Source organism: Danio aesculapii, chromosome 23 (assembly GCF_903798145.1).
Source record: "Danio aesculapii chromosome 23, fDanAes4.1, whole genome shotgun sequence".
Taxonomy (NCBI): domain Eukaryota; kingdom Metazoa; phylum Chordata; class Actinopteri; order Cypriniformes; family Danionidae; genus Danio; species Danio aesculapii.
The window spans coordinates 17,506,505-17,521,172 of NC_079457.1; the positions used below are offsets into that span (position 1 = coordinate 17,506,505).

General features: G+C 35.7%; 1 protein-coding gene across 10 annotated transcripts in view; it reads left to right on the forward strand.

The window, feature by feature from the left end:
• The first annotated feature begins 5,562 nt into the window (after nt 1-5,562).
• Nucleotides 5,563-14,668, forward strand: part of camta1a (calmodulin binding transcription activator 1a) — a 656,204-nt gene continuing 647,098 nt past the window's right edge. For 6 of the 10 annotated variants that reach the window (XM_056449714.1, XM_056449715.1, XM_056449722.1 and 3 more), the window contains exons 1-2: nt 5,564-5,674; nt 11,030-11,131. In XM_056449714.1, coding sequence (XP_056305689.1) covers nt 5,650-5,674; nt 11,030-11,131 — 127 coding nt within the window. In that variant the 5' untranslated portion in view covers nt 5,564-5,649. Of the gene's footprint in view, nt 5,675-11,029; nt 11,132-14,668 lie in introns of all 10 variants that reach the window. The other 4 variants (XM_056449716.1, XM_056449720.1, XM_056449724.1 and 1 more) reach the window with 3 other exon arrangements.

The window sequence follows — 14,668 nt, forward strand, 5'->3', positions numbered from 1 at the left end:
GGGATTGCGCCACCGAGTGTTTTTTCCAATGGCCACACTACACGCCATCTTTGCACTTGACTACTTGTCTACTTATATGATGTGTCTCCTGTATTTGTCCTAAGTGTTCAGATGGATTAGGCCTTAGTGCAGGCTTGGCAGGATTGTGCAAAGAAGGGGGTTAATGAGCATCCCTCTGAAAGCTAATGTGAATGACATCTTATGCCCTAGAGCACACAGCATTCTTACAAGTCTGCATCTTTCATCTTTCACTATTGACCTACTGTATTGTTGTTAAATAGAGAAAACATTTTACAAGTAACTTTTATTCTAATTCCTGGACCTTATTCATAAAAACAAAAATGATGAATAAAAAGGTCTGATGCACCAAAGGTGGCCCATATAAAAAATAATTTTAATACTAATCAGGCTATTGTTATCCATGAATTTTCTATTTAACTTTTTTACAAGAGAAAAATCTAGAAAAATCATAAAGCACTACATTATTTATTTATTTATTTATTTATTTATTTATTTATTTATTTATTTATTTATTTATTTATTTATTTATTTATTTATTTATTTATTTATTTATTTATTTATGTATTTATTTATTTATTTATTTATTTATTTATTTATTTATTTATTTAAATGACCAAATTCTAACTGAGGAAAGTTGAATGTGCTGGCCAGATTGTAATTTGCCTAATAAATGAACATATGTTACAGTTTTTAATTAAAAACATTTAACGAATCTTATTTTTTTTCCCTTAATAATAAATGTAATAAATTAGTATTTTAAAGTATGTTTTTTCAAAATCTTTAAGGAAATGTTTTGGTACATCAAAAAGTTTGGTTCTGATGACCATCCGACAAGCTATTTAAACAAAAAAGTGCTAACAATGTCATTAAAATGCAGTATTTAAACCTCACAAATAAACAAAAAATGACGTGAATAACTGCAAAAAGGTCCACTTTTTGAGAAAAAAACAACCACTCCTTTCACCAGGCTATCTACAGGCCTGTCATCACATTACCTATAACATACAGTACTTGTAAAGTATTGTATAATTGTAATTTGTATACCTGTCAAGTATTGTATTGTAACATGTATAAACAGAAATTATATGATATCTAAATAAGTTAAGCCATGTAAAGTTTATTACTAATCTTTGCTGCTTGTCAAACCTGCAGTAGACCAATACAGTCCCACATAATTGTGGTTATTCACTTGATGGCTTGCTTATAAAACATATTTCCTGTATTTAGCCCATGTACCAGTGTATAACATTTGCTTAGACTATGGGACACATGTAAGATTTAGAGGTGTTTTTATCTATTGGGATTTTCAACACTTTTAAATAAAACTTGTTCTCCTGTCTAACAGATGACATTTTGTTCTTTTAATTAAGCTAACAAAAAACTGTTAACAAAATAAACATTTTAGAAAATTGTACATTAATCTCTTTACTAAAAAATGTGTAACACTGTAAGTTTTACTATGTTTACAATATCTACCTGGTTTTATTCTGGGACAGTAATCATGGTGAATGATATAATTTGTTACCCTTGAATAGCCTACTTTCTGATGTTTTTCTTGAGCATGTTTGCAATCTCTCCAGGATTTTGTGAGTCCAATGTTTCTAGAGATCAGAAATAAATAATGTGCACTGCATAACTAAGTACACCCCTCACAAATCTCTCTTTTAAATTGTGATTTTCTATAGGATGCTTTACAATAATATATTTGTGCATATACATTAGATTAGTCAGTACCAAAGCCAAAACCTGATCACAGTCCAGAAATTATTAATTTATCCGTTTTTCTTCAGCTTAGACCCTGATTTATCAGGGATCAGTCCAAAATGTTGTACACCCAAATTAATATGCTAGGGGAAAAGTTTAAATAAAATTTTAATAAACAGGAAAAATCAAGAGAGACATAATAAATATCAAATTTTGTTTAACACATTTGAATTTAAATGTATAATCTTTCTATTCCTAAAGATTTTAGGTGACCAAACTCTTATTTAAATGAATATAACTGTTTAATAAAAGTGTAAATTCACCAGAATCATTGGCTATATTAATTGAGAAATGGACAAAAATAATCTTCAAAACAGGATGTACTCATTTATGCTGAACACTGTTTAGTTTACAAGATTTGTGTGTATTTTCACAGCAAACATGAACTGAAACGAATAATGCCATAAGTTCACAAAAAAGCCATTGGAAATCAGTCATTTTAGGCTACAAAAATATATATAAAAATGTCCCTGCAAAATCCTGGAGGGACAGCTGATGGGATGTAATGTGTATAAATAATGGATTGTGTCTTTTCCCTCTGCAGAAAAGTCAAGCCAAAAGTCTCAGGTTTTGAACATGCATGAAAGTGATAAAACCTATGTTACAAACCACAATGTGATGCAACTGCAATATAAACTGAGCCTGTCATTCCAATATCTACAAAGATTTCCCAATCTCCACAGAACTGGAAGGAATAGCAAGCAGCATGTAGCCTAACGATTTAGAAGAAAAATGCCAATTTTATTTAATACAAATTCTTTCACACATTACATGTTACTAACAGACGTCTAGCAGAGGCCAGCAATCATCCTTGTTAGCGTGTTTGCCTCCATGTTGATTCAAATCCTGCTGTAGTGAAAGAAGTCATTAAATTTATAGTTGATGCAACATTGAAAAAATATTTCTTTGTTTACTCACCCTGCACTCGTTTCAAACCAGTTTGAGTTTCTTTCTTCTGTTGAACATAAAAGAAGACATTAAGAGATTAAAGAAAACTGGAAAACGGTAACCATTGACTTACATAGTAGATTTTTCCAATGGATGTCAATGGTTACCGGTTTTTAGATGTCTTCAAAATATCGTCATATGTGTTCAATTGAAATAGTATCTCACAAATGTTTGGAGCTACTTGAGGGTGAGTTATTAGTGTGTACGTTTTCATTTTTGGGTGAACTTTCCATTTAGGTTTAACTGCATTTATTCAGTTTAAAATGTCAAACTGCGCCCCCTTTTGGCTGTAATTAACAATTGGTTACTGAATTGATTGTAAATGACCTCAGATCCAACTTCCAAACTCAGTTCCATTAGTAAATCAGTGTTATCATGTATATGTGGAATCACTGAATACGTTCACATTTTTAATTGAAGATGAATATACTTAATTCACGTGAAACTCTTATAAAATGGAGCATGGAATTATTGTAATGTAGCCTAATGAAAGATTGTATTAACGTAATAATGGCGAAGTAACTTCTTTGAAGACCTCTGTGTGATGTCATGTGTGATCCTTATGTGATCTCTGGCAGGAATAGACTGCAGATGTTCTGGAAATTATGCTGTAAGTATAATTTTCATATCCTTAGAGAATTCAAGTGCTTTAAAAGCTGTAGACAAACATTTTTCAAGAGCTTCAAGTATTATTGTTGGCCTTCCAAACACCTTCTAATGCTAAATTAAACCTTTGCTATGCATATGCATTAATCTTGATTCAGTCTACAAATGTGGTGTTGTTAAAAAAAACACAATGTTATTTCCCAATGTTATGTTTATTTCCATTAGCAGGCCTACTGATAGACTGGCTCGAATGTTTTCTCCACGGGTCATTTAGAATGTTTTATTCAACAATCCAAGATTTTTCTCTCATAAAATGAGATAAGGATTTGGAAAGCACTCATATCTAACAACTGCAAGCAATAAAGATGACGCTTTAATGATAACATTTCATGGCGGGTATCCGCTGCGGGCAGAGAGACATTTAAGCCATTATCTATACGCTCGATGCAATTACAGAATGCTTAATCTAACGAATAATTAATCAGCTCGGGTATAATGCGACTTCCATATTCCTAAACGTGAGGTTTTCTAGGGAATTCAAATGGGACCTAGACCACAGCATTATGCTTTTGGAATAGGAGAGAAATCATCTCTCTGGCAAACATATCTGGGTAGTATACTTTTCAGAATTCAGGCTTTTTATGGGTCTAGAGATTTGACACTTTTGGTGAAAGCGCAATGTGAGTGTAGAGCGCTGCTGCCGCCTGGAGCTGTCCGTTCAGCACCATGGCGCAGCACTTCAGCGCATGAAGCCCAAAGTTGCTGCAGCTTCATCTTATCCCATGTTGGCTAGGCCTGTCCCTGGACACCTACCTGCAGAGTTCATCTAACAGTGCTTTAACTCATCTGCAATTAGCAAATGATCCTAACGATCTTATTTAGTTGGCTCAGCTTGTGTTTGATAAAGGTTTAACTTTGAAGGAATTAAGGAATCTCCAGGAACAGGACTCTTTGGCACCCCATCTTCATTTTTACGAGTTTTTAAGAGACGCATCTCGTTTTTTCAAGCAGTAATTTCAAAAAGTCATCAGTTTTTTTTTTCAAAAATATACATATTGGGTTTTGTTTGAACTACAGAACAACATACATTAAAAATATACAAATAAAAAGACAAATGGTTAAAAATGTGAAAATAAATAAGTAAAATGTCATCAATTTTAGTGGGTTGAAAATGTTTACAGTGCATTTGTGGCAAAGCAATCCTTTTATACAAATAGCCTATACTAAGATAGAAAATAATTGATTATGACATCTGAAGAGCATAAAATGTCATCACCAAAATGCTCACCAACAAGCTTTTCAGAAAATATGTTTCTTTGATTTGATTAACTTTTTAAAATCAATGCAATGCCACAGGAAAAAGAGGTGCATATTTACATATTTCAATAGTTTTCTGAAAGAGAACATATAAAAATATATACATTTACATTTAAATGTTTTCAGTGTTTTTTTGTTTTGTGATTGTTCTAAAAGATTTACATATAATTTGAAGTCATTCACAAAATGCGAAAAGTTTGGTTTAAATTGAGCCCACTTTTCCTTATGTATACACTCTCAGAAATAAAGTTATGTGAGCTGTCACTGAGGTGGTACCTTTTCAAGAGGTACAAATTTGCACCTAAAAGGTCCATATTAATACCTCAAGGGTACATATTAGTACCTAAAAATTCAAACGTGTTCCTCTTAAAATTTGTAGGTACTAATATATACTTTAAAGGTACCAATATGGACCTTTCAAGTAACCTTTATTTCTGAGAGTGTATAGTATATTGTCCTAATAACATAAAGAAAAAAAAATGTCCTTTACAATTCAAGTTCTCATTATCAGAATAAAACAACACATCAAACAAACAAATTTCTATCTTATACTCAATTTTGGGTTAATAAACAATTCGAAATCTTTCCAAAATATTCTTAAGTAAATACAACGAAAAAAAGATGCAAAACTGTATCTTTTTCTTGACCAGAATTTACCAACCTGAAACATTCCCATCGTCTTTTCATTTGCAAGAGAACGTCTCACGAGCGCTCACTTCGGATTGGTTGGATTCTTCTTAAGGTGTATCTACACATCCCGCTTTACCCAATGGCTCTTGGAGACTCTTCGAAGGGGAGGATGTTTGCTTTGCTCTCGCAAGCCATTTTAGCACAACATGGTCAGTCATAGTCCGACAGCCAATGGTGAGTGCGCTCTGGTTGGACTTGCCTCTGCTTCGCCAGTCCCTTCTCGTGCTGCTGTCCTCGGCGTGAACGCGCGTGGTACCCAACGCTCGTGAAGAGGAGGAGGAGGATGTGGCGCGCGGAGGGGAAATGGCTGCCGAAAACAAGCCGGAAGGTAAGTCAGAAACATCGGGGATATTTTTTTACTTGTACGGCAAGTGTGTGCGAGGGGAAAAAATTGGAGGCAGGCAGAGAAGAGCCGCCAGTTGAGATCCGAGGAGCTTTTGGGATTGTAAAGCCTCTGTGTTTATCCTCGCACACTCGTTATTCCAGCACGGAGACATCACATCACATCACCCTAGCCAGCATCGGTAGCTAGCCAGCAGTGTGCATCACATATATTTAAAAACATGCCGGAGCAAAAGCGCGAGTACCTTTGAAAATTCAAACATCCGCCTCGCGCTCCGTTTCCTTCAGCTTGACGGTCGCGCTCTAAGCAAAACTTGTGAGCCGCGACGACTGTCGTTTTCTAACTTCTTTTCTCGATTTATCAAGCTCCCTCGGTTGCGTAAATTGTTTCTGAGTTGAAGTGTATAGAGTTCTGGAGACCGTAGTTTGACCAAAAGCTCTCCTCACCGCCAGAAGTCGTACAAATTTCAATGGTAAGCTTCTTTAATAGTAGATTTTTTCCTTCAGTCACTTTCACGCGCACATACACACTAACCGACCGTGTATTTAGCGGTTTTGTCATGTGTGGTCAAAGCAATTTCATTTCGAAATTCGCTTCAAGGACACATTCTTCCACACCAGTTTGTCCCCTTTACATCAGATACACATAAACAGTGGTTTAAATCTCTCAACCCGGGTCTGCTATTTACAGATAAAGACCTTTACAGAACCAAAGGAATGTGGGGGCAATAACTTTAAAATGATTGTTTGTTTTTTATTGCCAGAAAGGAAGAAGACGTGGCATTGAAATGATACATAACAATTTCTCATTAGCAATGTTTTGAATACTTTATAGATGTCTCTAGAATGAATATGGCAACAGGAGTTGCTTTCACGAAGAGACTCTTGCACAGTTGCATATAATGCATGTTTACAGTATGTCGCTGCTATATATCGCTGAAGAAATGGTAAAAAAAAAATCCCTAATTATTATTGTCAGAAGTAGCAACAGTATTTTTTTAGTGTCATCAAATGTATTTGACAAGAAATTAAACAGCTGTGTCAAGCTGACATCACTTTCATGAAACTGATTTCCCTGTACATAAAGCATATAAACAAGTCGTCATTAGCTGCGAGGATTTTTGGTTTGTAATTCACCTTCAGTCACATCAAAAGAAAATGGTGGTTTATCAACCACAAGGTGGCGACATTGAGTTAAAATAAACTTTTTTGTTGTTGTAATCTTGAAAATATACGAGTGGATAAAGATGACAGAACAGCATTTCTGTCATGTTTTTGATAATTATCAAACTAACCTGTAAAAAATCTTTATATACAGCGTGTTAAATCATGATCGCACATAATAGAGTTTCTTATTTTTGATGCTAAATAGCCTAGTAGAAAGTGAAAAATAAGTTTGATTATAAAACCTTGCATTTGTATTGTGGATTATGCATACTGATACGTTTTATATGTAATAAATTAATGACACAGGGCAAATTTTAACATCTCCATAAAATGCCAGCATTCTAAACATATAGTAATCCACAAGGGGGTGATATTGAGCTTCCAAAATGTTCCCTGTTATATTTTTAACACTGTGTCAGCTAAGAATACAAGCATTACCATAAATATATATCTACGTGTGTTTTCAAAACAGCACTGAGGCTAACTACCTAAACTAGCTGTCTCTCTCTCTCTCTCTGTGATTGTGAGTGTGTGCATGTGTTTGTCAATCTCTGCATGTCTGTGTGTGCATTTCAGATGCAAACAAACACAACAAGCCTTGAAACGTGCCTCAGACTCTGCTGCTTCCTGCCAATGCTTCTCAGTAGCCAAGAGCTTTTTAGAAACCCCGACTTGTGACTCCCATTGCAGAACGGGCTCGGTTATTTTTGTCATGCTTGTCAGGTCAACGTATGGGGGAGGAGCTAGCGTTCCACACCTCCATATTAATATAGAAAGCACTGCACCGTATAGCTACAACTAAAAACAGAGTCCTATATAGCTGGCAGTGGGTTATATTTAATTTCTAGGCCTACACACATTCAGGACGCATAGGGGAGGCATTTTACGTTGTGCATGCCGTTCATTTTAGCGCTGATTGTTGCCTGTGTTTTAAACTTTTGTCCTTGAAGCATTTAAAATGTTTGCATAGAGCATGGTTCTCGAGGGCCTTATTATTTGGCAGGGTTTTTTGCACATAAGGACAGGCTGTTCTTAGCTGGAGGCTGCTGTGAAAACATGGTTAATGTCTCATGCACCCCATAGAGTTCTTCTGTCTCCTGGTATGACCCAGCTCACTTTTTAGATTGCCAGGAACTGGGACTGTACCTATGGAAGGTGGCGGCCGTGGATTGGGATGTGCTAGGGAACTGTACCGTTAAAGGGACAGTACACTGCAAAAGCAGAAAATCATTTACTCACCATCGTTGAGTTAAAATCTGATATTGAGGACACAAAGATGATGACAATTAGCTTAATTAGCTTACTAATCCTCTGGTACTGTTCTGCTATTTTTTGTAAACCTTTTTTTACATTCAATGAAATGGCATGGGGGTGGCAAGGTGGTTCAGTGATTAGCACTGTTGCCTCACAGCAAGAAGGTCGCTGGTTCGAGTTCCAGCTGGGCCAGTTGGCATTTCTAATTGAAGTTTGCATGTTCTCCCCATGTTCGTGTGGGTTTTCTCCAGGGTGCTCCGGTTTCCCCCACAGTACAAAGACATGCACTGAAAGTGAATTGGGTAAACAAAATTGGATGTAGTGTATGAGTGCATGTGAGAGTGTATGAGTGTTTCCCAGTACTGGGTTGCGGCTGGAAGGGCAATAGCTGCATAAAACATATGCTGGAATAGATGGCGGTTCATTCCGCTGTAGCGAGCCCTGATAAATAAGTGACTAAGCCAAAGGAAAATGAATGAATGAAATGGCATCAAATTCAGCAAAGACTTTGACACTTGCCATGTAATATATGATTAAAAAAGGGTAAATGCACCTGAAAAATGCACTTGTGTTGTTTGCAGTCAGAAATGATTTCATTTAAAAACAATATGAATGTTAAGTTAATCTAGTGAAAACATTTGGCACTGTGCACAAACAAAATGTTTGTTCTTTTGAGATATCAGCCTCAAGTTTGAGTATTGATTTTTTCAAAGTGTTAGAGTAAAACATGTTTTGTGAAATATATATATCATGACAATTTTAAAAGAGGTATGATTGTGCCTTTTCATAACAATCTATAACTTTTTTACTTTCGCTTTTTACCACCTTTTCCCACTTAGTATAGTGTCACACTGTCATATTGCAAGAAAGCTGAATGTTAAATAAAAAAGCACATTATTTATTATAGACTTCCCAGTGATAGGTTGCGGCTGGAAGGGCATCCGCTGCGTAAAACATATGCTGGATAAATTGGCGGTTCATTCCGCTGTGGCAACCCCAGATTAAAAAGGGACTGAGCCAAAAAGAAAATGAATGAATCAATTATTATGGACATATTATATTAAACTAGGGATGTCCCGATTAGTTTTTTTTTGCCCTCGAGTTCGAGTCATTTGATTTTGAGTATCTACCGATACCGAAAGCCGATCCGAAACTTTTATAATGCATAAACTAAGAAAAAAGAAGAGCGAAGAGACAGATCCAGGATGTTCCTTATTTATAATTTAATTCACCTTAGTTTAACGTTCAACATCTCTGTTAACAAACAGAGCACTTCTGTGAGGTATCTTAAACAATCAAGCAATAAATAACATAAATTCTTCACTTTTGTACTTTAATCCAACAGTAAATATAAAAATTATAATACCTCCAGACAGCAGACATACTCGCGCTTTCCACTTCAAGTTGCTTCTGTGTTCTACTTTGCACACGCATTTAACAATATAGCATCTCTGCAATATAGTGATGTCATGCCGCACATGTTGCTGTTTCTGTGTGAAGTCAAAAAGAGGTCTAACTGTGTGCCACCACATAACTATAGGTGTGTTAAAAAATAATCAGAATATATATATATATATATATATATATATATATATATATATATATATATATATATATATATATATATATATATATATATATATATATATATATGGTAATGTCCGATTGAGTCTGAAACTGCGTGATCGCATCTGGACATCCCTATATTATACTGTAATTAAAAATACAAGTAATAAGCAAACAAATCCATTTTGACCCCAATGCGATCAGTACCAGAAGGTTAAACAGAAAATATGTCTATATTTATACCTATATCTATTTAATTTGATGTTTTTTTCCCAGTAAATACCACAAAGGCTGTTATATCACAACAACTGATTATTAGCAGAAGAAGCAGGCAGGACAGATATTTTCCAAAGAGAGATTTATGACATATTGGGCTATACAATTACCATTTAGACACCTATACTAACTTTATTTCGCAGTTCTTTTCAGAGTATGCTTTGAGATTTTGCTTTTCTAATTAAATTAGTGAATGGCAGGGCTAGATGGAGATGCCACTTCTTCTTGGGGACTTGTGAAAGATCCTTTCGGCTTGTCTCGATCCTTCCCTACCTGCCTCACACAGAAACACACATTAACTTCATCGATTGGTGTAGCTTACTAAAATTGAGCCTCACCAAACAGCCCTGGGACCACAATGAATGTGATTGCCACCCTCATTGCTACCTGTTAGGGGCCATTTCTTGACTGTTTATTTCAGCACCTACAGATTTATCAGTGAGACTGAGCAGCAAAGGGGGAAAAAGAAACAGACAGACATAACATTTCAGGTGCTTTTGAAGAGAAATCAGTTAGCATCATATTTATTATATACAATGGTTTAGCTTGTTTCTCCCTTGGTGGTAAAACTCTCATAGTCATTAGGAGCTAGAGCCGTCTATGATATTTTGTTACAGTTAATGAAAATGTGCATGCGGTCTCAAGGTACAAGGGAACAGGTTTGCTTTTACATTCCTCGTCCATACCCCTGCCTGCAAATGAAACTGCATTTTCTCCCCACAAGGCAGCACCTTAGGCCAAAGTAATCCCTTTAAATGCACCCCTGAATGTTCTCGATAAAAAAAGGGGGAGAAGCAAATAGGCACGCTGAACTCTGAGGCCGAACGGTGCATATTGTTTGGGAGAGGTGTTCCTCAGCATGGAGATGGACACATTTGGGATGCATGGGCTTGCTGATGGGAGGGAGACTGGGGTTCGGCAGACGTGACACTGCTGACCCTGGTAAACATTCGTATAAGTTCCTGCTATGTGCATGGGGGAAATAAAGACTGAAACAAAGTTGTACATCCGGGACTGTGTACTTTTCCCAGAATTCTTTTTTTCTTCTTCTTCTCCACTCTCTCTTTGCTTCCTGAAGGACTGAAGAAAATCCGTAATCCGGATCGAATGTACAGATCAGCTGTGTGTTATTCGGCCCATGCTCCTCCTAAGAGTGTCAGTGATGACACAGAGACGAACAGTAAGAGCTGCTTATTAATATTGCATTCCGTGGCATTGCTCGAAGGGGCCACTTGCTGCCTAATCTATTATTCATCCATCGATTCATTTATTTGCCTCTTGATTTCATTTGTCGCCCTCTCCTCCCGTGGGACTTCCTGTTGGGGCTTTCTGTGATGATTGACGAGTCAATGCTTTGACGGGGGTATGTTGTCGATATCAGACGTGTTGTTAGTAACTGAAAGTGACAGTGGGTGGGTAAGACCTGGCACACCTCATGCTTCAAACACCGGTGTCGACCTTTGAAAAACATCCATCTAGGAGGCCCAGTGGCACAGCGAGACTGAACTGTTGCATTTGTTGAAATCATTTGTCAACGCTACTAGATGCTTAGAGGATAGAACATGCATATTTTATGCTGGACTTTAAGCATCGCACATTTGTTGTGTTTGGATCATGCACACGTTAATATGGCTAGATGTGTTATGGAGCTTTGATTGCTCTTGAAGTGGCACTGTTTTCATGTTTAATAGGCAGTATGTCTTCTTTCCTCACACCTCTGAACACTTAGTTGATCTGTGTAATTAAGTTCCTTCGTTTTTTTTTTCTCGTGTAAATTTGTAAGTGGAGTTAAATCAGCCTCATCTTCTTGTTATGCCGTCTGCTCATTACGCCATTGAGTAAGTCCTTGCCATTTCAAAGCTCAAAGATTTTTAATGAACATGCCTAGAGATGGAACGTAAATGACAGAAGCGCTTGTTTGCATTCTTGAAGATTTTATTTAAGGTGGCGTGTGTGTGTGTGTGTATTCGAGAAATGTTATCATGTTTCCTGGAATTTATAACTGTGATATGATACCATCATATTTGATGCTATTTTCTATACTGTAGGGGAAATGGCATTACTATTAAGAGCATACAATTTAAAATATATGAGTTGGATATTTCTTTGTATTCATTCATTCATTCATTTTCTTTTTGGCTCAGTCCCTTTATTAGTCAGCTGAATGAACTTCCAACTTATCCAGAATATGTTTAACACAGCGGATGCTCTTCTAGCTGCAACCCAGTACTGGGAATCATCCATACACACTCATTCACACACATACACTACTGACAGTTTCGTTTTTTCAATTCACCTATAATTGACCACGCTTGTCTTTGAACTGTGGGGGAAACCGGAACACCTGGAGGAAACCCACACAAACATGGAGAGAACATGCAAACTGACTGAGATGGGACTCAAACCAGTGACCTATTTCTGTATATTCTAAAGCTAAATAAGCAAGCCAGTTTGATTAATATAACTGCAAATTAGTATGCAAATAGAAGGTTACTTAAGACAGTAGACTACTATTTTATTGTGGCTCCTGCTTGGATGTTTTTAATTGACTAGACCTAAAAATGTTCATGAATAATTGGAGCATCAGCTCTAAACTGAGCTGCAGTCAGCTGCTAAAACACCAGATAAATGAAACTGAAAGTGAAACTGTGATGGGATAGATTAAAGACAGTGGTGGGCCATAACACAAACACTTTAACCAAATGAGATGAATGAAGTTAAATTGTGACAGGATAGAGTGAATTTGCTGCTGTAGACAAAGTGCAGAAGATGCCGATGTATCAATTAGGCATGGACCGGTATAAGATTGTGACGGTATGATAACCTTGAATGTAAATATCACAGATTCACGGTTTCACAGTATTGTGATTCGGTACTGCTCTAAGATATATATATATATATATATATATATATATATATAAAATGTCTTGATAGAAAACAACTACTTTTTTCCCTTTGAACACAATGTATTTTATTTTGAGAAACATTTAAAGTAGTTTAGAACAGTAAGTATGTCAAATAAAATAATAAAATAAAATAAATAAAAGTATGCTAAATAATTGAAATGAATCATTGATTTCTGCTGTCTTCATTAGTTTCTAAAACACAGGGTTTCTTTTACAATTTAAAACAACATCTTTAGGTATATTTTCTGCTGGAGATACTGTTGTTCTAAAAAACTGAAAAAAAACATCTGTAAATAAAAAAAATCTTACAAATACCTTAGGAACGGTAAAGCAGAAAATTTTGATGGTTTTAAAACCTTGACTTTTCCAAACCGTGGTATACCTTGAAAACGGTTATCGCCCCATGCCTAGTATCAATAAAAGTTTTTAGGTCTGTGCGATATGATTCAATTCTCAGATCATGATCTCAGGTCATTTCAGATGCTCATAATGATATATATCATGATAAAGTACCATTTCTATAAATTATATTAGTTAATAGTTTATATACAATATTCTGAACACATCTAAAGGACAATTTTTTTACATTATATTCTATATAGTATTTTACTATACACTCACCGGCCACTTTATAAGGTACACCTGTCCAACTGCTTGTTAATGCAAATTTCTAATCAGCCAATCATATGGCAGCAACTCAATCCATTCAGTCATGTAGACATGGTCAAGACAATCTGCTGCAGTTCAAACCGAGCATCAGAATGGGGAAGAAAGGGGATTTAAGTAACTTTGAACATGGCATGGTTGTTGGTGCCAGACAGGCTGTTCTGAGTATTTCAGAAACTGCTGATCTACTGGGATTTTCAAGCACAACCAATGTAGAATAGTCCGAAAAAGAGAAAATATCCAGTAAGTGGCAGTATTATGGACCAAAATCTCTGAGGAATATTTCCAGAACCTTGTTGAATCTATGCCTTGAAGGATTAGGGCAGTTTTAAAGGCAAAAGAGGGTCCAACCCGGTACTAGTAAGGTGTACCTTACTAAGTGGTTGGTGAGAGTATATATTATATAGTGTGTACTTAGAAATATACTCATATTTCATATCATATTTCTCACTTTATATTGGACTTTATGACAAATAAGTGATAAAACCTTTAGAAATATAAAATATGGAATAATAAAATGTAAACCACTTTTCACAAACAAATCATTACCGGCCCAACATTCAATTCAATTCATGTTTATTTATATTACGCTTTTACAATGTAGATTGTGTCAAAGCCGCTTAACATTGAAGTTCTAGTAAAGTCTAGATTTCAGAGTTGAAACATAAAAAAAGCAAAAATAAATAAATAAATAAATAAACAAATGAAAAAAAGCAAACATTGTAAACATTGTACTTTCAAGATTGCAACTTTCTCACGATTTTGTTATTCACATTTCTCTCTGTATACCTGTAATGCCATGTAATATTGCGCTCACATAAATTATGAAAAAGTATTATAAACAGTAAACAATATATTTTGAGGCACAAAGAACAGAGCATAATATGAAATGATAGATGTTCTATTTTGTCCATACGATATGTATCATCATATTGCACATTAATGTTTTATTATATTAAATATTTCAGCATTCATATGTATCAAGCTATTAATATTTTTTTGACTGCACTAACATTTGAGCACGCATATCTGTTTGCGCTTAAGGTATCAACTCTCACACTCTCATGCTCATGATGTAACCGCTGTGCATCCCTGTCTGTACCGCCCCATTTAATGGTGGTGCCTAGAGGTTTTCGTATCACTAG